Source organism: Natrix helvetica (genome assembly GCF_964273705.1).
Source record: "Natrix helvetica genome assembly, chromosome: 2".
Taxonomy (NCBI): domain Eukaryota; kingdom Metazoa; phylum Chordata; class Lepidosauria; order Squamata; family Natricidae; genus Natrix; species Natrix helvetica.
In genome coordinates, this window is record NC_138552.1 from 151,278,322 (window position 1) to 151,303,744 (window position 25,423).

At 38.5% G+C, this 25,423-nt stretch overlaps 1 protein-coding gene across 1 annotated transcript in view; it reads right to left on the bottom strand.

Moving 5' to 3' along the window:
* The window catches only part of TAF1B (TATA-box binding protein associated factor, RNA polymerase I subunit B), a 42,803-nt gene that overhangs the window by 13,194 nt on the left and 4,186 nt on the right, over nucleotides 1-25,423 (bottom strand). Inside the window, exons 5-9 of the mRNA XM_081943654.1 lie at nucleotides 25,021-25,119; nucleotides 22,154-22,277; nucleotides 19,268-19,421; nucleotides 18,575-18,674; nucleotides 1,281-1,428 (exon numbers count right to left, since the gene is read on the bottom strand). Coding sequence (XP_081799780.1) covers nucleotides 1,281-1,428; nucleotides 18,575-18,674; nucleotides 19,268-19,421; nucleotides 22,154-22,277; nucleotides 25,021-25,119 — 625 coding nt within the window. The remainder of the gene's footprint in view (nucleotides 1-1,280; nucleotides 1,429-18,574; nucleotides 18,675-19,267; nucleotides 19,422-22,153; nucleotides 22,278-25,020; nucleotides 25,120-25,423) is intronic.

Genomic DNA, 25,423 nt, shown 5'->3' on the forward strand with positions numbered 1-25,423 from the left:
CAGATAAAATGGATAATCATATTAGAATATCTCCCAGCACAAAATAGCCCAGCTCAGTAAAAATAAAACTCTAACAACTGGTTATTTTGGCACTACAAAACCAAAGTAAAACTCCATAAACTTCCAACGAATTTGTTAGAAAGTATAAGTAATCAGAAACTTAACACACTAAGTAAAATTAAATTACAGTTCACGGTCAGGTCAAAAATTAAATTTAAAAAAGTATGTGTTGAGGTTTTATAGACTGATAGTATGATAGCTTAATTGTTCTTGGTTTTCTTTTTAAGCTATTACACTAAATTCAGAGCATAATGTAAGAATCTTTCTGACTTTTCAAGTTAGCAAGGATGTCACAAACCTTCACTAGATCCAGTGATGGTCTGAATAGATGTGATAGATCAGTGATGGCGAACCTATGGCATGCGTGCCACAAGTGGCACGCGGAGCCATTTGTCAGGGCACGTGAGGCGCTGCCCTGATGCGCGCGCTGGCCAGCTGAGTTCACCTTTTTAAAAGCTATTTTTTGCCTTCCCCAGGCTCCAGAGGCTTTATAGGAGCCTGGGGAGGGCGAAAAGAGCCCCCCGCCCCCCCCCCGGAGGCTTCAGGGACCGTCCAGAGGCTTCCCTGAAGCCTTCGGAATGCTTAAAACGACCCTCTGAGCAAACCGGAAGTGACTTCCGGGTTGCTCAGAGGGTCGTTTTAAGCGTTCCGAAGGCTTCAGGGACCGTCCGGAGGCTTCCCTGACGCCTTCGGAGCACTTAAAACGACCCTCCGAGCAACCCGGAAGTCACTTCCGGTTTGCTCGGAGGGTCGTTTTAAGCGTTCCGAAGGCTTCAGGGAAGCCTCCAGATGGTCCCTGAAGCCTCCGGAGGGCCTCCGGGGGGGTGGGGGAGGCTCTTTTCGCCCTCCCCAGGCTCCTATAAAGCCTCTGCAGCCTGGGGAGGGCGAAAAAAGCATGTAAAAATGGGGGGGGGGTGTCACGCACTGTGCGCGCATGCGCACTGGGGGGTCATGCGTTGCATTATGGGTGTGGCACGCCTGCACACAACCCCCCTGCGCTCCCCCTTGTGGCACGCGAGCCAAAAAAGGTTCGCCATCGCTGTGATAGATGATAGATAGACAAAGATCTTTATTTTTGTTTTGTAAAGGTCCAATTGCCTGTTCATTGTACCCATTATCTTGTTTTACTATAGGATCCCCTGTTTCAAAAAATAAGGTTTTGACCAAGAACATATAAACAACTAGAAGATACTAAAGTAGACTACTAAATATTCCCTCACCAGGCAAGTTGATTTCCATCATGTATTTCATGCAAAGAATATTTGGATGAAGAAAGCTGCCCTCTGTTATATCTGGAAAACAAGGCAGGTCCATGAAATCTGCAAGGGCATGCATTTTTTTATAAATATCATCATACTTAGGCCAAGACTGAAAAACAAAATATGTAAATAAATATTAGAATGAACAAACTCATTTTCTACAGGATCTTTTCCTCATCTTGCTCAAAACAGATGCCTATGTTTTCTTAGCTACCCTACAGAGCTCCAAGTATTATGCAGAATTCCTCCAGCATCAACTTTAATCCATTATGCTCTTTTGAAAAATACATAGCCAAAACATAAATATCACAGGAACAAATTAAACAACTTTAATTTTAAATTATTTGTTCGCAATAGCTTCAGACTATATAATCATTATTATCATGCACTTACTGATATATACTATAGAAACATACATAGATACATTTACACACACAGGGGAACAAATTAAATAACTTTAATTTTAAATTATATGTTCGCAATAACTTCAGACTATATAATCATTATTATCATGCACTTACTGATATATACTGTAGAAACATACAGAGAGAGAGAGAGAGAGAGAGAGAGAGAAGCAGGATAAATGTAATATTATTGTTCGCCATACAGATGTTTAAACTGGATTTTGAATTTTTGTCTACCTGTCCAGGGAAAGAAAACTCTATGGGATAGATCCAGATTACCTTAATTTCACAAAGGTAAAACAGAATAGGAAAAATATCCCATGGATATTCACAAATGTTGCCTTTGCTTTTTTAGACACTTATTTTTTGTGTTATCACACCATTTCTCCTTTTTTCTCTGACATACGTATCTAGAGTGCTCCGGACACACAAGTGACCTGTTATTATAGTTGTTGGTCAGCAGACATGATAAAAACGCCTTAATTTCCCAACACATGGACAGACTTAACATACTTTCCACTTGGAAACTCTGAGCATCTTAGGCCAAGCCAAGTTTCAAAATGCTAGAGGATTTCTGGAAACTTGGTACTCAGACAAATTGGCCATCAACAGACACATAGAAATAAATAACATCTACATACCATTCAAGAGAGGCAACCAAAAAGGAAACAAAGACCAAAACACTTTCTCACTAGCAATGAAAATCCAGATGAACAGACATTAACACCGAGATTAACACTAGACAAAAATCAAGAATACTCCAATCAAGGAAACACAAAATAGAAAATACCATTCCCAGCAATACTGACAGTCAACCACTAGTACATAAAACAAGAGAAAACCCCATTCCCTTCTAGAACTGATGATGTTATCCAGCATGATAATGAAACATCTACAAGAAAACAACCAAGCTCAGAGAGCACCAAGGACCTTATAAGAGCCAGCTTCCCCTGGCCTTTTCCTACTCAAGAGATACGTATTGGTGTAGCATAAGCAGCAACGGAATAGAAGACATTTCACTAAAGAAGCTTCCATGTGCTGAAGATTCTCCATTCCCATTTTACAAATTATGCGACTGAATAAAATACTTACATTACCAAATTGGACAAAAAAAGGGGAAACAATGCAGAAATATTTTTATCTATGACATAACAGTTTTTCTTTCCTTGTTTTTTGTTATTCAAATTTTTATTGGTTTTTAAAAAGATTTCAGGGAAAAAGGGTTATAGGGTATAAAACATTTTGACAGCTACATCATGCGGGGAGAAGCCCCCCCAGGTCTTGCAACTTACAAACAATGATAGAAAAATATCAGCATTAACCTAAGTATTAGCAGTTTAAAATTAGACACAAAATCATCAGTATGTTTCAATCATTTGTTTTGTATCACTTCCATAAAATACATTGTAGCAACAATTGCAATAGTATTCCAAATCACTTTTGTGATCTGAGTCTTCTAGCTGTTGCATCCTCTCTCCCATCCACCGGCTGAGCCTCAGGCCCTCCCTCCCTTGTTTCTTGTGTGACATCCCCCGTTTCACCTAAAATAGCACTATGTTTTTTAGCGAAAGCCTCTGCTTCCGCTGGTGTGTGAATTCTAATTCTGCTGCCCTCCCAAAGAATCAGCATGCCTTCTGGAAAAAGCCATCTGAACCAGACCCCATTATTATATAATTTTTTTGCTAAGAAGGAATATTTCCTTCTATTATCTCTTACTTTTTGGGGGATCTGTTTAAGAATGGTTATCTCTTTATCTTTATATTTTAGTGGTCCTCCCCTTTGAGCTCCTAGAACCTCATCTCTTGTAGTTTTTCTAAGAAATTTAATATGAGCTTCCCTTGGGACGTTATGTGTTCTTGCGTAGGCCGAATTAACCCTATAAATCAGGTCAATGTCCCACCAAAGCTGTTGTTTCTCTCTATTAATATACTCTGCTAGTATTGTGGTCATAATCTCCTTGAGATCTTCATTCTCAGCTTCTGGCAAATTTTGGAACCTAAGAAAAAAAGACATCCTTTCAAATTCCATTTTTAACATCTGGTTCCCAAATTCTGTATTCCCCCTCTGGATTGTCTTCATCTCATCTCTAATCCCAACCACCCCCTCCTCCAGCACACCAATCCTCTGTTCATTCCGTGTGGTTTGCTGGTTCGTCTCTCTGAGCTCTTCCTTTAAGTCCTGCAATTGTTGTTTAATTTCGTCCTGTCCCTTTAAGATGTTTTGAAGCATCTGCTGAGTAGACAGGTCTTTTGCACTCTCTTCAGAGGCCTTGGGTTGTAGGAAAGATCCCATTTGTGACTGGTGTGCAGGGCTAGACGTTGAAGATTTTGGGGCCGACGAGGCCTTACCAGGTGGTAATTTCTTAGGACCCATCATAAGGCTCAGAGTTAATTGTTATTCTGTACAAAGAAATGGTGTCTGTGGGAGAGCACAGGCGGCAGGGATCACCAAACAAGCAAGTCCAAAGGAGAACAGGTCCTCTAGCAGAGAAGTTAAAACAAATAGGTGGGTCAAAATATTCCAAGTCCAGGGGAGTAACGTATTTGAAGAGGGTCCTGGAGGTCTCTGGGGTGGAAGTTAGTTGAAAGCCATAAAGTTTTCCAAGGGAGGAGTCTCATTCATAAAGACAAAGAAGAAGGAGGAAGTTGGCCATCTTGGGTCAGCCAGTATAGGTGATCAGAAAAACAACAAAGTCAAAATTTCCATAAGTAGTTTAAAAAAGAATCAGTTCAACCATCCTTTCTCTCGCAATTGTAGCCAAAGAAAAAGATCCCCCCCCCCCATTATTTAAAGAAAAGATTTATACCCGAACATAAATAGAAGCTGTATTACTATAGTCATGAATGTTCAGATCAGCAACTTTTTTTTCAAAGTATCTTTCTTATCTGGAGGTTTTTCTTGAAAAACCAGAAATATTTGTATTACCAGACTTTTGTGCATTGGGTTTAGGCTGGCCTTCAGACACGTCAGGACATTAGTTTAAAAGCAGGATTTAACCATAGGAATTACAAGCTGGAAGCAACATCCTTTCCTAATATCTATGACATCTCTGTACATAATCTCTCCAAAAATTTTAAAAATATAAGATTTTAATTAATATAAAATGAACCAAACGTGTAGGTTTTATTCTGAAACATATGAATTGAAATAGCATTTTTTCAATGCTAAACAATGAGGCACATAAAGATTCATGTGTGTATTGAAACAAATGGTTTAAGGAAGACGAATATTTTTTTAATAGAGAAAATTATACAGTCATTTTCATGACTATAAAAGTTTCTAGGCTTAGGCAAAACTGTAAGTAGTCTATTGCTTTAAGTGGAAATCCCTGGAGTAAAAGTGACACCACTATACTGTAGGAAACCAAAATTGCCACCAAATTAATTTGTGCATATTGTAGGGAAGGCATATTTTATTCCATCATAGTCCACCATTGGTGGAAAGAGACAGTACACATGAAAAATGTACCCATTTAGTAGTCATTCACAGCACCAGTCTGATCTCATAGAAATTCAAAGGGAAAGAGTCTATAGCAAATTGCAACAGGCCCCCACTCTACACACACCTACACACACACACACACACACACGTACATATCACATATATTCAGAAATACAATTTCTTACAATTCAGCTTGCCTTAATATGAGAGAACTACAGCAACATACAGTACATGAAATTTCTGAGCTTTTGCTTTTATAGGCAGCTTAAATATACTTTCAAGAAACAACTATCAACCTATCTCCAGAACAAAATTTCAGAAAAATCTACAACTTGTCATTAAGATAATTAATACGATAATTATCTAAAGGCTTTAAAGAAGGCTTTAGAGAAATATTTAACGTAATTTTTAGGTGCTAAACAATTCTACTGGGCTAGAGCCATTCATTTAAAGAAAGCTAACTAAAAGCCATCATGAACATTTTAACTACAAAAGGCATTTAAATATATACCAAGCCATATTTTTTTAAAAAAAATGGTATATACAGGAAATGGTGAGGACCACATTCATCCCACCCAAAGCTACGTGAATAATTTTCCTGTTCACATCCATAATACTGACATTTTCACTGACATTAGCAAAAATTAGTCACATTTATAATGTAGCTACAGACCACCAGAGAGACAGGAGGCATAATCCAAGCAAATCAGAGATTTCTGTAAACAATATAATTTTTCTGCAGCTATTTAGCTGCCAAGGCTTTCTCTTCAAAAACAATAGAAGCAATTTGGCCATCCAGCAAAGTAATGAAATATAGTAAGACTGTTCAAGCAAAGAAAGCATTTATACAAATTTGGATATGCCAAATATATGCACACTAAGATGAAGTTCAGAACAGAAGAACTTTAAAGCCCAACACCAACATTTAGAGCAACCTATAAAAAATTGATTAGCCTATTGCAAGCATGGAACTGTGGTCTATTGACAAATGAGTTGGAAGGAGCTGGAAGAGCCAAGTTTTAGTCCATCTTCAAACAAGGAAAATCACCTGATGGCTCTAAACTAATCTCAGGCCCACCTTCCTCATAGGGTTGCGGGGAGAAATATATATATACCGCAGTTAGATGTCAATATGTATTTTAAAAAATACCAAAATACTACTGACGAGACACATCACTAGAAGCCAATCATAAGACTACATCTGATTTATCTTGGCCATGTCATGCATGCAAATTCATTGGAGAATCAATGATGCTAGGAATAGCTAGTGGAACAAGAAGAAGGGGCAACCAGAGAACATGCTGGCTTGATAACATGAAATCTGATACAAAGGTGAGCATCCAACAACTGAAAGAAGCTGTACTTGACAGGGTAGCATGGAGAGTCCTTGCCTATAAAATCACCAAGAGTCAGACACGACTGAATGGTTAAAACAACAACAAACAAACAAACAAAATGTGAACAGTAATTATACTACTTCAGTACAAGCAAAAAGATTATGTCATTACATTTGACTCTTCGCAATCGCATAAGATACATTTTCTCTGCAACAATCTAGGCCAGTGATGGCTAATCTTTTTGTCCTCGCGTGCCCACACCCATTATGCGCACCACTCTCTCTGTGCGCACCGACCTGGCACATGCCTGTGCACCCCCGCATCCCGTTTTGGGCCTAGCAGGCCTCCCTGAAGCCTCCTGGGACCAAAAATGGTTTGCGGGGGGACATCCACCCCAACCCGTGCAAGATCCCCCACTGCTGCACATGCATGTACATCTCCCGCATGCAGAGACCCGAAAATCAGATGGCTGGGGGGAGGCATGCGCACATGCACGGTGGAGCCTCCATATGCCACCTGTAGCACGTGTGCCTTAGGTTCACCATCACGGATCTAGGCTTAATCATTTCTTTCAGATCTCCCAACAATGCACTCATTGCCACCGTGGTCCTGGTCATGCTCTTCTCTTTCCTTCCATCTTTCCCAGCATGAGAGCCTTTTCTAATGAGATAGGTCTTTGCATAATTTGTCCCAAGTTGGATAATTTGTCATTTGTATTGCAAACTGCATTGTTTTGTTTAATGATCCTCTGCTTTGTTTTCTTGCCGGTCCCCAATATTGTCAGGAGTCTTTTCCAATACCCAAGTTTAAAAGTGTCAATATTCTTCCTGTTTTACATCTATAAAATCTAACTCTCACATCCAATAGAGTGTCACAAAGAAAACCATGTTTGCAGATTGCTGATCTTTGTAGATATGGACACATCACAACACTTGAGTATCTTTTTGAAGACCTTCTCCATGTTTGCTTTACTAAATGCTAATCTTCAGTATATTTCTTGACTCCTTGTTCTTTTATTATTGTTGATTGGTCCTAAAAGCCAGAAACTACCCAAGAAACTTCCTTAGCTTGTTGCCAAATCTAAGACTGGCTGTTCTACTTGTATTCATTGATTTGGTCTTTATGTTTTAGTCCCTTTATTTTTTCACTGTACTCTTTGACTTTTGGTATTAGGGTTTCCAGAGCCTTTGTATTTACAGCTATCAGTGCAGTGTCACCAGCATAGCACATGTTATTGATGTTTCTTCTGCCAGAGGGATTCATAGACATAATACTTTTTAATTAAGTCTAGGTATGAGTCTTGAAAACTCTATTTTGTCGTACTGCTCAGATAGTTCTGGTTGACTATCCAGTGCACAGCCATTCCAGAGACTGCTTCTCTTTTGTAAGACTTAATACTTAAATACTACGAGAAATGTTGCAATGTTGCATTCTCTTAAGATCATCCCACATTATATTACTCAGTATTGATGTTTCCATCTAATAGGATCTGAGCATTTATAGCTCTACAATGTCTTTCTTTGTCTAGTTTACGCTCACTAAATAAAATTCGTTCTAAGTACAGGTAATCCTCCACTTACAACAGTTTGTTCGTTCAAGTTACAACGGCACTGAAAATAGTGACTTATGACCATTTTTCACATTTATAACCATTGTAACATCCTCATGGTCACATGATTTAATTTGGATGCTTCACAATTGACTCATATTTATGACGGTTGCAGTGTCCTGGAGTCATGTGATCTTCTTTTGTGACTCTCTGACAAACAGTCAATGGGGAAACAGATTCACTTACCAACCATGTTGCTAATTTAACAACTGCAGTGATTCACTTAACAAACGTGGCAAGAAAAGTTGGAAAATGGGGGGAAAATCACTTAACAAATTTCTCAATAAGCAACATAAATTTTGGGCTCAAGGGTGGTCGTAAGTTGAGGATTACCTATATATATATGAAGAAGCAACAATTCTAGGCTTCTCTTCAAAAGTAAACCAACCTTCATTGCTAGCAGTAAAAAATTCTAATTTTCATACTTTTCAAGTAAGCCTTGGCTATGTGTATCAACTTTATGGAAATAACTGATAATTTGGGAGGGGATTTCTACAGGTTTGCATTATCTCCATTTCCGGCTTCTCTAGAGCAAAATACTGACGACTGTGTGTTTTAGTGTACGTGGATATGACTTCTCCTTTTTAGACATACTATAGTACTATGGGAAAATGCCAGGGTCTTGGCTCAAAGGAAAGCATTCTATTTCCTTGTGCCTTGAAGCAATGTTTATTTTTTTCTTACAGAAACACCACTTTTGTCCCCTATGAATGTTTCTTTGTTTTTATTCTTTTGTGCCTTTGAGTCAGTATTGACTTGTGGCAACTGCCTGCACTAATCCTTATAGTTCCCTTGGCAAGATTTTAGAAGTAGATTGCTATTGCCTCCATCCTAGGATTGAGAGAAAGTGACTGCTCAATATCACCCAGCTGACTTCGTGCCCAAGGCAAGACTAGAAATCCCAGTTTCTAGTCTGACACCTTAATCACTACACCAAACTGGTCCTTGGATATGTTTATTTATTGTAGTACTGGAAAACTCCATATACAGAAAGCTGTGATACAAGGGCTTCTAGTGCAGTCAGCTGACAATTATGAAAAAGTGTATTGATAATATCATCAATGATTACACCAGATTTAACACTTACACCCAAAACAATACATGACTTTGTGACTTAAGCTCACACTGTAAAATATAGATCAGATTAAAATTCCTTGGCTATGCATGTCATTGTAATCTTATTTTTCTGTAGCTCATCAACCTGATGAAATAGAATGCAGCTGGTATTGCATGAACTATGTAACATCAAAAGTCAGAAGTGCTCAAAGGATACACTGCTGTTTTGTAATGAGGCATACTGATCCTTTTAAGAGCCATCTTTTCTTTACAACTCTTCATTTACTTTCAATGACTATGGTGGCAATTTTGTTTAGTTGGCAGTAAAACATATTAATATTCCTATATTTTATATGGCAATATACCATTTTTCCTCATTACATTCAATCCCAGAATGGTTAACCAAATAATATTTTAATTTCTCTCTAATATGGATATTTCTGGAGGTTTTCTTTCAACTGATATATTGATGAAGGGTTTTTAATTATTTCTCCTTGGCCAAAACAGCAGAGTACTGCAGGAGGCCGTCCTGGCCAAAAACGGGGTGCGGGGGGGGGGGGGGGGGAGATACATGCAGTCCCCACACCCCGGTTTGGCCGGCAAGGTGCTGCAGGAGTCATCCATCCCATCTCCCTTCCCCCAAGCTGGCCCGTTGAGAACTACAATGCTGATCCCGTTTGTGTGTTGGGCTGTTTTTCGCCCACTAGAGGCTTCAGGGAAGCCTCCGAGGGAGAAAAACAGGCCAACAGGCAATCCAGACATCCATTCACAAACTTCCAGTTTGGTGTTGGGCTGTTTTTCGCCCTACCCAGGTTCCTAGAAAGCCTGTGGAACCTGGGGAAGGCGAAAAACGGACCTACCAGGCCCACTGAAAGTTGGAAAATGGGCTGTTTCCAGCCTCCAGAGGGTCTCTGGGAGACGGGAGGCCTTTTTTGCCCCCACAGGCTCCAAAAAAATCTGTGCGTGCATGCGCGGAGCAGGATCACAAGTGTATACACAGGGGTCACAGTGCAGGGGGGGGGCATTAAATTATTGGGCACATGAGCGCACGTATGTGTGCTTTTGGCACCGAAGGCAAAAAAGGTTCGCCATCACTGTACTGTTGAGAATGAGGCTGCAAATATTGTCTACCACAACTGAATTCCTCCAATATCATTAATGTTAATTTTAATCTCAACTCTAATTCACCCTCCTTTTATCCTTTATTGTTACTTTTACGGGGGATTGTATGTGTATTTTATTCATGCAGGTTGGTGTAAGATTATAATAAACCTTATACTCCTTTTCCTTCCTAGCAAGTGTTTGGAATAAGAGAATAGATTTCTCCATCATTTTTTTTTAACATTCACTGTAGAAATCTGCGTATATTAAAGTGGTCTTTCAGTAACCTAGATCCCAAGCCATAGAAGGCTTTATAGATTCAAACGTTGAAGTTGTAACTTAAAAACCAGGAGACAGTGACATTCTTTTAGGAACTCCTCAAACCTATAGCATTATTCTCTTTTTCCATTCATCAGCATAGTTACTGTATGTTGGAAAAAATGTCACTTAAGTACAGGTAGTCCTCAACTTAAGACCACAATTGAGCCCAAAATTTCTGTTGTTAATGAAACATTTGTTAAATGAATTTTGCCCCATTTTATGATCTTTCTGGCCACAGTTGTTAAGTGAATCATTGCAGTTGTTAAGTTAGTAACGTGGCGGTTAAGTGAACCTGCCTTCCCCATTGACTTTGCTTGTAAGGAGGTTGCATAATTGGATCACATGACCCCCCCAGGGCACTGCAATTGTCATAAATCAGGAGTCAGTTGCCAAGCATCCAAATGTTGATCATGTGGCCATGGGGATGTTGCAATGGTTGTAAGTGTGGAAAATGGTCTTAAGTCACTTTCTTCACTGCTGTTGTAACATTGAATGATCATTAAATGAACTGTTGTAAGTCAAAGACTACCTCCTTGACTTAAAATCAATTCACAATGCTATCAAGAAGGGATGTGTTGAACATAACGCATGAATGTAGGTTTCAAACAAATGAAGAGTTTGCACCTTCCCATTCTTTCTCCCTCCACCCCAAAAACAAGCAAAAAAAAAGAGGAGGAGGGGAAACTGGGCAAAGACAAAAATGAGCTTTATGACACCACCTTCAGTGCTTAGAAAATACTGTAATACAGCCAGTCAGAGCTACGTTTGGTATGTATACATTTTTTCATGTCATACCATTTAATCTGGCCAAACAGGTTTGGCAGATATTTGTAAGGCTTCGCAAATGTGGTTCATTAGCAATGACAGTGGAAGAAGAGAAATGAGCAGATGTAATGATTGCATAAATAGGCTATCATACCACCTGCAATGTACTTGACAAAAAAGAACCCAAAAGTGCCACAAAAGTGAGAATACCGTAGCAGTTCGTGATCTTACATTATATTAAAGCTAATTACATCTTTATTTTGATTTGATAAAAAGGCTAAACATAAAACATTAATATTGCCTTACCCTGTCAATGTGATTAGTGATGCTTTCAAAATGCCTTACAATGAATACTGACAATCTTGAGATAATTTTGATTGATCTATTTTATTTATGATATGTCATGTTTTCTATAGTTTGCTTTTATTTCCCTTCTTCCTAAAAACCAACGCTGCTTACGACAACTACCAAAACAAAGCACAATAATATGCTAGGGCCTTTGGCACGGGAGTTAATTCCTCCCTCAGTGGGACTGTGAATATTTTTTAAAAAGCCATTCAACTGAAATGTTGCATTTATTGTGATTCATCTACTGGCAAAACAAAACTTGCTGGCAGAATAATTCTATCTTCTTTCCCTATATAACCTAAACTCCAAAGATGAATCCACCCATTTTTTTATATATATAATGAAAAAAAATGTATACAAAACCAGACTCCACCATATGAATAACTGTTTACTATTTTTTTAAAATGTTGTGTCACATTTGGCTCAATATTAAAAACTGCTGTAGGTTTCTCATCGTCCAATATGATTATTTTTAAAATGCTAAATACAGAGCAGGTATGAATTACTTAAGGAATACAGAGAAGGAAAGAAAAGGAAGACCCTTACCTTCTAAGACTTAGGAGGCACGTGCTCACACGATGTAACAACTTAGGGTGTGCCATGGATTATTAAAGGACAACTGAGGGTAGAAAAGAACAACTATGTGGGCGAAACACCTACTGCTTAACTTGGAGAACTGCTTAATATCCTGAATCGCTCCAAGGAATAAGCAATATATAGTACAAAGAGCAATAGAAATAGCTCATAGACAAAATTTTCTCAATGTCACAAATTACCAGGCCTGGCAATACCAGTGAAATGCAACTGTCTTGAGAGGGAGGGAGAAGAAGAAAAACAAGTGACAGAAAGTGACAGTGGGAGAAGCAAACATAATTCATATAGATCAAGGCTTAACAAAGGAAAGCAAAATTTGGAGTGGGGGGGAATATTGAACTTAAAAGCAATTCAGTTGTGTTGGGCATGATCATTTTAATAGCTAAGTCTGCTCTCACCCCACTTTTAACCCATTCTTATTTTAATCTGGAGCAGATGTTCCATCCTAATTGGGATGCTTCATCAGTCACGAGAGGTATCAAAAGACTATCAGGGTCCAATTCAGATTATGAAAATATAACTGCTCTGTTTAAGGCTCATTGTGTCTCTCACATGCTAAGCTTCTTTGTTGCCTTCAATTCTGCAATCCAAATCACAGATCCTTTAGGCAATCTGCACCATTAGGAAAGAAATGATGTATAGGGGCATCAGTTATGCCATGCAATTCTAAATTACCACCACAACTACATATGAATTCTAGTGAGCAGAGGAAACATGTAAATTCCACATGGATGTTTAGAGTAGCAGCCACTGTTTACTGCTATTGACAATGCTCGGATTAACGTTATTTAACTAGCAAATATATTGGGAAGCCTATAAAGCCACAACAGTTTTTAAGGCAATAATGTAGCGTCATTCCCTCGGAGACACAAAGATAGATATTAAATGACACACGTCTCAGTCAACCCATTTTCCTTCTCTATTAAGCAACACTTCAACAGGTAAGGACAAGCAAGAGTTTCTGTTACACAACAGCAGATCCCAATGATAAACCTGATTAAAATAAATGTCAGAAGTGAACTTCCTCCTCAGCTCTTTTTAAAGAGCCTCACCCTTGCTTACTGTCATTTTTGAAGTTGCTTCAAGAGAGAGAGACAATGAAATGCTACCTGTCCACCTTCTGATTTCATGATTATAAATCTTAGAAAATAAAGGGTCTTTCCTTTCATTATTGGTCTATATTTCTTAAATACAGCAAGAGAACATTTGAAAATACAGACGAAAAAGTGCTTCAATTTCCAAAATATTAATTGGATAGATGAGAAAGTTATTAAATGGCATGAAAGGAGAAAAAAAAAACAGAATTCTGATTACTTGACTTGCTAGCTCATATAGGCATTACAAGAAAATAGCACTGGCCAAAATGTAGATAGTCTCAAAGCGCGTAAGCATCTCATTAAAATGAGCACAGTATGTCATGTTAGGGAGAACTTTAAACATTTAAAATGACAAACACCTGCACCCGGAACTTCCTGTTTATCTCCATAGAGCCACCTCACATTGAGCTGGCAATCATGCTCTATTGACCAACTTGCTAAATGCTATTGACTTGGAGCAGGAGGAAGGTATTGGGGGGAAAAAACACAGCTAGATGCCGGCAAACTGGACTCTAATATGGACCTATGATCTGACCATTTTTATAGTCCATCAAAATCAAGACTCTAGATAGGTTATAACACGTTAAGAATTGCTTTTAAAAAAAGAGCAACAAAACACACACACAAAGACAAACACACACACCACCACCAGGGGTCAATGTCAGGTTTGAAATCCCAGTGGAATGTGAAATACCAGGGGAAAAACAGCTTAATGAACTGTTTGGAGCTACGGAGTGCCAAAGCCGGAGTTTTCCCCACAAAAAGTATATCATCTCATCCACGGAGTCACTTCTAATGAGATGGGCAACTATAATAGATAGATGATAGATAGATAGATAGATGATAGATAGATAGATAGATAGATAGATAGATAGATAGATACTGACTGACTGACTGACTGACTGACTTTCAATAGAGAGGGGGGGTCTTAACAACTCTTCTCAAGATGCTTCCATTGGACAGGGAGATTCAATTTTGGAAGGGGTGAAACAGGTTGTGCAAAAGAATCGACTTTTGGGGGGAGATGTGTTTTCTTATAATTTTCAAACAATCCTTTTTTTCTCAAAACTCAACTTAGAGAAAGTGAGCGTAAGGACCTGTAGCACAAAATGATTCTGACAGACAGGGAAGTAGCATGGAAGGTTCAGCCAGTTGTACAATTCTTATAAAAAAATAAACAAAATAAATGAGATGATGATGCTTTACTGGAAGAGAAAGAATAAACCAAGAAATGTGGGTGAAAACTATAGTCTGTACAGGCTCAGCAAATCATTTTGTTGAAGGATTGACGGGCAGAATATTGTACATATAGTCCCTATTAAGCAACTGCCTCATTTAGCAACAATTTGGACCTACAATGAGGATGAAAATGAAACTGTATGACCAATCCTTGCATTTACAAACGTCACAAGTTTGTACAAGTAGTCCTCAACTTACAACCACAACTGGGGCTGGAAAATTCATCAGTAAGCAATGTGGTCATTAAATGAGACATTACATTCTACAACCACTTTTGCAGCAATTGTCATACAAGACATCACGTGATCATGATTTACAATCTTCCCTGCTACTTCCCCGTTGACTTTGCTTATTGAAAACTGGCTGGGAAAGTTGCAAATGGCGATCGTGTAACCCAGGGTGCTGCATCATAATCATGTGATTGTGAGAATACTGCAACAGTCGGGTGAGGTCTGATCGTAAGTAATTTTTTTTTAGTACTGTTGTACCTTCAGACAATTGCTAAATGAATGGTCGTAAGTTGAGAATGACCTGTACAGCAAAGTTGAAGTGAGATCATGAGTACAGTGGCGGTTTTATTTAATGACTGCTTTGCTTAATGACTTCAGTTGCTGGGCTCAACTGGAAAAAAAAGACTACCTGTAGTTTTACAAAAACCACATGAACAAAGTTGTAATGAATTGACTTCTTGTATGCACTATGGCAAGAGAATAACACTTGGCAATAGCACTTAAGACTTATATACCACTTCACAATGCTTTACAATTCTTAAGTGGTTTAGAGTCAGCATATTGCCCCCAACAATCTGAGTCCTCATTTTACTGACCTCGGAAGGATGGAAAGCTGAGTCAACCTGGAGCCAGTCAGGATTGAACTCTTGACAGTTGGCAGAGTTAGCCTGCAATACTACATTCTAACCATTGTGCCACTTTTGCTTTGCTGCTTTTATTGGTTAATCATACAGTTTTGCAAATGGAATAGCCACTGGATCCAAGTTGGTGTAATCTCGCCAGAATAAAGGAGAGATCATTGAGATTATTCATGTTATTCAGGCAAGCTGCTCCTCACAAGTAGACCGCAGAAAGGTGTTTTTTTTTTAAAGAGTTGGCTTATGGTGAAGTGACTGAGAGTTACATCAATTTCCAAGTTTCAACTTGCAAAGTAGCCTTTATGGATACTAGGCTTGACCTTAATCACTTTTTTGGATTATTTTCTGTACTATTTGTATTTTGCAATCTAAGATCCTTCAGCCTGGCAAGGTTCTATTGCATTCGTTGGATGAGTTTCCTTCTCCTTAAAAGATTATGATGCAAATTTGATTTTGATGCACAGATTTCACAATAAATCTTCTTTTGTGGTGAAATATCTTTTTTTCTTCTGCCTTGTTTTCAGTATATAAATTACAACACATAGGGATTTATGTATGTCGTAGAAGCAAATGCGAGAAGGATCTAGGACTCCTAGTAGACAAAATCACTTAAATATGAGACAGCAGTGTGCTGCAGCCACCAAGAAAGCCAATGCAATCCTAGACTTCATTAACAGAGGGACAGAATCAAGATTGCGTGAACTGTTAGTACTGCTTTATAAAGTCTTGATAAGACCATAGAATAGAATATTGCATCCGGTTTTAGTAACCACAATATAAAAATGATGTTGATACTTTAGAAAGTGTGCAGAGAAGAGCAACAAAGATGATTAGGGGACTGGAGGTTAAAACATATGAAGAATGGTTGCAGGAACTGGGTATGTCTTGTCTAATGAAAAGAAGGACCAGGAGTGATATGACAGCATTTGAGGGGCTGCCACAAAGAGGGGTGAACCTATTTTCCAAAACACCAGAAGACAAGAAACAATGGATGGCAACTAATCAAGGAAAGAATCAACCTAGAACTAAGGAGAAATTTCCTTAGAACAATTAACCAGTGGAACTACTTGTCTTCAGAAGTTGTGGGTGCTCCTTCACTGGAGGTTTTTAAGAAGAGATTTGACAGCCATTTGTCTGAAATGGTCTACCTCAGTGGTGGGCAACCTTTTTTTTCAACTGAGCCAAATCTCGCCAAAACCACGATTGAAATTTATTTTAAGAGCCACATTTTTAAAACCGAAAATACATAGGATGGTACACTGTTTTTAGTTTCAATAAACTCTGGCATTTGAAGCACGCAAGTTTTAAAGCTGTCAAGTTACAAGATCCTTGCATCCCTAACCCTTTAGGAAAAAAACACCAAGGGGTCTTCAAACCTGACAGCTTTAAGACTTGTGGACTTCAACTCCCAGAATTCCTCCTCCAGTCATGTTGGCTCAGGAACTCTGGCATTGAAGCATGCAAGTCTTAAAGCTGTCAAGTTGCAAGACCCTCACACCCCCAACCCTTTAGAAAAAAAACCCAGGGTCTTCAAACCTGACAGCTTGAAGACTTGTGGACTTCAACTCCCAGAATTCTGAGAATTGAAGTCCACCAAGGGCATCAATCATATTAGCCCAGGGATCTGCAAAATTGGCTCTTAAGACTGGTGGACTTCAACTCCCAGAATTCTGAGAATTGAAGTCCACCAGTCTTAAAACAGCCAATTGTTACCTCTTAAAACTCCCCCATTGGTGGAGCCCCAAGAAGCAAGGAGGGAGAAAAAGAGACGGAGGCCAAGGAGCTTCCCCCCCGCCCCCTCCCAGCAAAAATCTAACTGGGGAGCCGGGCGGGCAGTAGCAAATTAGCCGATCACGCACGCGGCATGATCGGCTAATTTGCTACTGCCCGCCCGGCTCCCCGGTTAGATTTTTGCTGGGAGGAGGCAGGGGGGGGGAAGCTCCTTAGCCTCCGTTTCTTTTTCTGCCTCCTCGCTTCTCGTCCCGCCCAACTTCAGGATCCTCCACACAGCGTGATCGGCTAATTTGCTACTGCCCGCCCGGCTCCCTGGTTAGATTTTTGCTGGGAGGGGGCGGGGGGAAGCTCCTTAGCCTCCGTTTCTTTTTCACCCTCCTCGCTTCTCGTCCCCGCCCGACTTCAGGATCCTCCCTAATCATTGTGGGTCGAAAAGAAAAAAGGGAAAGGGGCGCTTGTTTTGAAGTGCCCGAGAGGAGGGAGGGTAGCAGGCGCCCGGCACACAGAAGAGCCGCATTAAAATGTGTAAAGAGCCGCGTGTGGCTCGCGAGCCGCGGCTTGCCGACCACTGGTATAAGGTTTCGTGCTTGAGCCCTCCAAGGTCCTTCCGACTCTGTTATTTTGTTATATAACCAGTATACACTTCAGTAATAGTTGGGATATATAAAAACCTAATGCAAATAATTCATATAGAGGAACACTGAAAGATTATCATTGTTAACAAAACTGCATGATCAGTTGTTGACAGTTGTAAAAAGCGTGATCAAATGACTAGATTGAATTTTATGACCTTTTTTGTGGTGGTTGTAAAATGAATGTCATGGTCATTAAGCGAACCCATTGTTTACTAAAGGCTGGTTTTTGCAGAACCAGAAATAAATGTCTGCTTCCAGCAAAACTATCATAAATCACGCTCATGTGACTGTGGAGCACTGCAAATGGCTGTAAACAAATCTCAGTTCCAAGTGCCCTAACAGCAATAGTATTCATATACCTCTTCATAGTCCTTTGTAGCACTCTCTGAGAGGTTTACAGAGTCAACCTATTGCCCCAACAATCTGGGTCATCATTCTACCGACCTCGAGAGGATGGAAGGCTGAGTCAACTCTTGAGCCAGTCAGGACTGAACTCCAAGCTGTGGGGCAGAATTAGCTTGCAACACTGCATTCTAACCACTGCGCCACCAGGGCTCTTTACCTAACCTGTAAAAAGATGACTATGCGGTACTTTCAATTCAATCTCAAATCAGCTATTTTAACATACCCCTGTGCCCTCAGAAATTGAATCCAAAATGCAGTAGAGTCCTAACAAATATTCATATATTACGTATCAGTAAGTCACCTGCACACGAAAGATCTTAAAGTCAGATCCATACATCTTCATCTCCTCTGGGAACTCTTTAAAAGCATTCAAGTAAGGAATGTGATCGTCCATTACCAACCTGGGTTAAGGAGATTAAAGTAAAATCAGCACATGCATTACAGTTTAGTTCACAACACAGAACAAATGTTAGTTTTATAAACTTTTTTAAAGATGTGCTCATTTCTGACATTCCCTAATGCATGATAAATATTATATTAAAATATCTTAACTTATCAGGGCTAGTCTTTCTGGCTGCATTCTACTAGCTGAGATAGCTCTACATGCCAGGCCTGTTTCACGCAGCACGGACTGAGTATTTGGAGACAGACCAATGCAGAAATGTGAATTAGTTCAATGACCCCTTTTCAAAGGCACTTTGAAAGGCACTTTTGTCCTGCTTGGAGTTTGCAATTAATGACCAGTACTAGTTCATATTATTTTGTTTGAATAGCACATACGTGTATTTGTAATTGATCCTGTAAGTTAAAAAGGCAATCAAAGAATATTTTAAGTATGTACTGTAAATCTACCAATTCACAGCTGAATAAAGAAGTGACATGTTTTACTCAGTGCAACTAATGATTTTCTACCTGATGCATAACACTGTACATTCAATGCAGAAGTAGAAGTAGGATTATAACCCAAATATTTATTAGACGTTACTTTTATTACCTTAAAAGATCTGCTAATGTAATGGATTCCCTCAGCCATAGCAATGCCAGAGAACAGAAAGCCAGAGTAAGCGGCATGGACAAGCTCAGATCCCCTTTCTTCTTTTTCTGTAAATACGAACCGCCGTCCACTGATCCGGACCAGCCAGACTTTGCTAAGGAAAAGAGTTCCATAAGGTAAAGAAAGTTAATCTTTCTACAGTGCATCCAAGTTGAAAAAGGCTGTGGGAATAACACACCATGCCTGTTTTAAAAGGATCACATTAGCATCTCTTCACTGGTTTAATTTTTCAGCCAAGCAAGTAGGATAGCAAAGGGGCATACATAAACTTTAAAGATTAATACACATAATTAAGCCTACATGGCTTCACTTGAAGCACAGCTTGCATATTACCAATTAAACTGATTTATACAGTTAAAAGTAAGGATCATAAGTATTTATTTGTCGAAAATAAAAAAAATATCTATAGCTACAAATAATCATTTAATATGCATACAACAGAGGAAACATTTCATCAATGAAATATGAGCATTCAATCGTAAGATCAGTAGGAGGAAAAGCAGTAATTCTTTCTTGCCTCTGCACCCACAGTATAAAAGGCACTATAAAATTAGCATCTGTTCCACCTTAGGAACTCCTATTTAAAATTGCAGGGAGATCTATTGGACAGTCAATCAACAAGACACAAATCGCACAAATAATGTTTCAAAATTATACCTGTTCACAGCTTTTACAATAAATATATGGATTATAAGAAATGCGTATGTGAATTAATTTACATATAGAAAGAGTAAGCTGAGAATCCAAGACAACTTCCAGATAGCACATCAGTCTTGAGAAGGAACTGCTACCTCATCAAAGACCAGAAATAATGGAATTTTAGTTCAAAACATCTGGAAGGTATCCTATTGGCCAATTTAGCAAATTAGCTATAAAGGCTCATTTTTTTGATGTATACAGTACATTTAACCTCTACCATAAATAGTTTGAACATATATTTTATGTATCTTATAGCATATTTAATATTAATCACACTGAGAGACATTGCAATTTAGTCGTTAACAAGTCTAACGGTAGGGAGCCCCATGTCCTAGTCCATCTTCAACCATGCAATCTATGGATTACTCTTACAGTTCAAACCCAAAGGTGTTTTTTCAGTAGGCAACTGGACCTTCTTGTTTTTCTTTTGAAGATGTTTCACTTCTCATCCAAGAAGCTTCTTCAGCTCTGACAGGATAGTGGGGAATGGAAGAGTCTCTACAGACTCTTACAGTTCAAAGTACCTCACACCATTGGGGTGGTGGGTAAAAAACAGGAGGAGGAAACATTATGCCTTATGCTTTTGAATGAAATTCGGGACACAAATATAACAAATTAAAAGCTAGCAACATCTTACCCAGAAACATATTACAAAATCTCAATGGGACTATAATATAGCTTCCCATCTTTTCCAAAATCTAGCAATGAAGATTGCAAGCTATTCATATGTTTTATTTTTGATGTATTTAATTAAATCCATTAATAGCAGCTCTATCACAATATCAAGCTGCCTTTACTTGTCTCTGTTTAAACACAAAGTCCCTTTGTTTAGATTGAATATAGTTACTAAGAAAATATTCTCTAGATCATGGCTTCTAAAAACTAGAAGGAAGCATAAGAATTGTTTTGGGTATGATGCATATATGACTCACAAAATAAAAACTATGAAGCCCAGTTAATCTTTTCAGTGATCTGTTCTGCCTTTTTTTTTTTTTACACACAGGCTCTGTCTTTAAAATATTGCTGATATAACTCCTATCACTAACTCCAGATTAAGTTCAAAATGCAATTGTGCTGTTTGTAGCCATCATGCTAAATACATCACGCCAACAGTCTTTCATTTTATTTGTTCTAGGTTATATAAAACAAATTAGACAGTCAGCGCTAAATCTAATTCAACATACTATATGTCTTGACAAGCCACACATTGAATGTGCTTCCCAATAATGTCTACGCACCTGCATCAGGTGGAAAATTTCAACTTGCCATTTTTGTTAACAGTAAAATCAACATTTTAAAAACCCAAGATCCCATAACACCTAACTGGTAGAGAAATCTCCCAACCACAAGAACAGTATTAGAAAGATGAAATTAACTTTTGAGGATTCAGATTTAATTTTCCCTGCATTATATTTACCCATATAATTTACTTTTAGACCTAGATCCTAATTTATTCAACGTACACAGTAAAAAGAACGATTACAGTGTTGATGGTCTTCCAGATTATATTATTAGAACTCCTACTGTAATAATTAGACGGTTTACATGTAATTTTATACTACTGTTTGTTAATCCTATTGGACAGCCTGCATAATTTATCAATGCATATTAAATGAACCTTCAGGTAAAAACACACATTTTGGGGCAGCTGGTGGCAATGTAATAGACTACACCTTCAGGTGGCAGCATGACCTATAAAACCTATCTTCTCCCTGGTATTTGCTTTAGCACTTAGATGAGCCACAAAACTGACTTGTTCAAGCAGTGCTCGTGTGCCTTCCAAATGGGTTGGAATATGTCTTCCTTCATCTCTAGATAGATTGACCATACTTTGAATTGTGTGCCTAAATCTACTGAGAGAGTTCTAAATGGGAAATATTGCTCAAGAAGACTTTCCTGGAGCTTTCTGCAATGTACAGGAATTGCCAGTCTGGAAATCAAAAAATTGTTTCTGTATAATTTGTTTATTCCCCCATTATTCTTCGGATTCTTAGATCATGTTGTCTATAATTTTTCTACGTAGATATGAAGACTGTTTGCTTAAATCTCCAAAGTAATCAAATCGAAATATATTTTCGTATCTCAAATAACTACACAAGGAACTAAATAGGGTACATTTGCTCTTACCTGATGCTTTGCTAACAGAAGAAGAAGCAGCAGCGCTAAATTCTGATATCACATCTATATCACTTGTTGAACAAATCAAGTTAATCGGGCTAGTTCTTTCAACTTCTGTCTCAGTGTCTGTGTGCTGTTTAAAAAATAGTTGAATAAGAATATTGTTAATCTAGAATTCAAAGGGATTCTTTCTTCTTTATTAAATCAAGCCTTATTATTCAAAAACTTTAATTTGCTAAGCAAAATATCAATACAAAATGATTTCCGTAAAAACTAAAAACTGTCAATGAGTTGCTTGCTTTTTACTGATTTTCTTACCAGATGCAAGTAGAAATAAAACAAAAAACACAAAAATGTACTATCAACAATTCAACCAAAACTATGTATTAGGAAAACTAAAGACATCAAATAAGATACCCAAAAAATGGAATAAACATTTTATACATAGAAAGTGTAAATTAGTTGTAGAATATTTTAAGACATCCTTACATCTATACCAACTGATACATGTAATGTATCAGATGTAAGAGTAAAAAAGGCACATTGTTTTCTTTGAGTTATTAAGCTCATGTCAACACAGGTAGTCCTTGCTTAACAACCCTAATTGGGACCAGCAACTCTGTCACTAAGCAAAGTGGTCACTAAGTAGGAAATCATGTGACTTGCCATTGTGCTTTTGACTGGAAGGAGACAAGGCTAGTCAATTCCACATCTTCTGCTTTTGTTTGCCTCCTAACTCCTCCCCACCCTTTGGAATGCTCCAGTGCCTGCTTATTGTCTTGCACATCAAAAGCAACACAATCATGCCACAGCCTGGGACTGGAAGCCATTGCCATGCTACTCAAATAGTCTCTTATTCTTTTGAAATACCTTGGTTTCCAATTTCTCCAATCTGGATGGCAGTGAGAGGGAAAAAAGCAAGTGAATTCTCTCCTTTGCCTGATTTTCTCACTGCCAGCATGAATTTCTGCGGAGCAGAAACATCTTCCTTTCCTCTCCAATTTCTTTACTCTGTGTATGTGTGTGTGTCAGGCAAAACAGAGATTGCCTAGAGAAATGGTTCTACCTCCACCCACAGAGCAGAGAGATTAGAGAAAGGTATTTCAAGAAAGTACTGTAAGCTGTTTGCATAGCGTGCCTATGGCTTCCAGTCCCAGGCTGCTGGCTGAATTGCACTGCTTGCGAGAAGAGGAAATAGCTTGTTTTTCTGCAATCCCTTTCTCCAGATTTGCTGCTTTGAAAGGGAGAAAAGAAAGAAAAAACCCCAAGATCAGGCACAGGACATACTGATTCTACTGATGATCATGTGATTGAGGTATTTTGAAGGTCGTAAATTTCAATACTGTTGTAACTTAGAAGAGTGGCTACATGAGTAGTCAGTAAGCAAAGACTACTTGCAGTCTCATGTGGTCACAATTATAAGCATTTATATATAATCTATGTTTACATTACTGAATTTAATAAGAGCATGAATATGCTTCGATGGCAGTACTCTTCCCATCTACAGGTAGTCACTGCTTATAACCCAGTCAAGGTTATAACCATTCAGTCATAATAGCCAAGGAAGGGCTGTTTGATCCCAGATGTTGTGTTGCCCTCCCCCAATGATGTGATTGCATTTCGGGTGCTTGGCAAGCTCTGCATTTACAAATGGTTGCCAAGTTCCCTGTGATCGCCATTTGCAAAATTCTCTGCCAGCTTCCCCAGAAGGTTAATGATGAAGTTCAGCATGGGAAGGGTTGCTGTGCAACTGCGTAAATAAGCATGGGAGAAGGGCTGCATCACACAAGTGTGGGAATGTGTAAGTTACAGAGTGTAGGTGGTTAAGCACATGCTATGGAGTGCAAGATTCCTGAGCGCCTCCTCTGGAGGAAAAGCAAGGAAACGATTTATAGGAATGACCTTTGACTTTCCCTGCCAGATTTCCATTGGCTTTGTTTGTGGGAAGCTGGCAAAAGTCACAAATGCAAATCATGTAACCGCAGGACACTGCAATCATCGTTTAAGTGTGAGTTGATTCCAAGCACCTGGATCACGATCACAGGAACGTATGGGTCCTGGAACAGCCAGAACTTTGAGGACTGGTTATAAGCCCCTTCATGCTCAGCCCCATCACAATTTCAGTTGCTGAACAAGTGTAATTAACTGAGGACCACCTCATCATTGTACCTTTCATCACTAAAGTACCAATGTACTTAAAAAGCAACACCAAGCAGTATGGAATCTTAAAGGATGATAAACTATGCAACAATGTAAATTTTCATGGACTTCAACCCATCTATGAATTACATCGGATGATGTACACAAAAGGTTGTGCTTCAATACCTGTCAATACTTGAAAACATCACAAGCACTGCTGCTTTTGCTACATCAAATGAATAGCTACCTTCTAGAAACACATATTTTAACTATTATCCAATAAGACTTTGGAAAATGTTCTGGAAACCAGAATATTTAAGAATTGTTAAAATGTACTATAAAATTAGCTTATTTTCTCAAATATAGTAGCAAATGTACATTTTCAAGGCACTGCAAGGTAAGCGTGATTTGTAATGTAAGCGTTGGATGTAATGTGTTTATATAGCAATAGCACTTAGACTTAAACACTACTTCACAGTGCTTTACAGCCCTGTCTAAGCAGTTTACAAAATCAACATATTGCCCCCAACAATCAGGCTCTTCATTTCACTGACCTAAGAAGAATGGGAGGATGACTCAACCTTGAGCCAGTGAGACTCAAACTGCTGAACTGGTGGCAGTTTTAGTCTGCAATACTGCATTTTAGCCACTGCTCCACCACGGCTCGTATATAAGTGCTATATAACTCTATAGGTGTAAAAAAGGTAGTTATTATTTCTCTTGAATTTTATACTTACAGATGAAATATCATGAGTAACATCACTGAGAGGCTTGTCATTATATCCCTGTTTGCTCTTGTGAAGATATCGTCTCCAAAAATTATACAGAACTTCATCCTGATAAGAGCCAGCATATTATTCATTAATATCAGTACATAGGAGGCTTTCTCATTCATCCATTTTGATGAGGTTTTAATGCGATGGAACTCAGATTAAACTATGGATTTTAATATTTTAATACAGAAAGGGAAAAAAGGAAAATATAAAAAGGAAAAAAGTGGATATACAGTATTGCTAGTTTGCAATATTCCTCAACCAATAATTCAAATTGGTTAGAAATATCGATGAGTAATAAGCTCACATAAAGCATTAGTATCTCTGTTTTTATTTTTATTGCCCAGAGTCGCTCTGTAAATGAGAT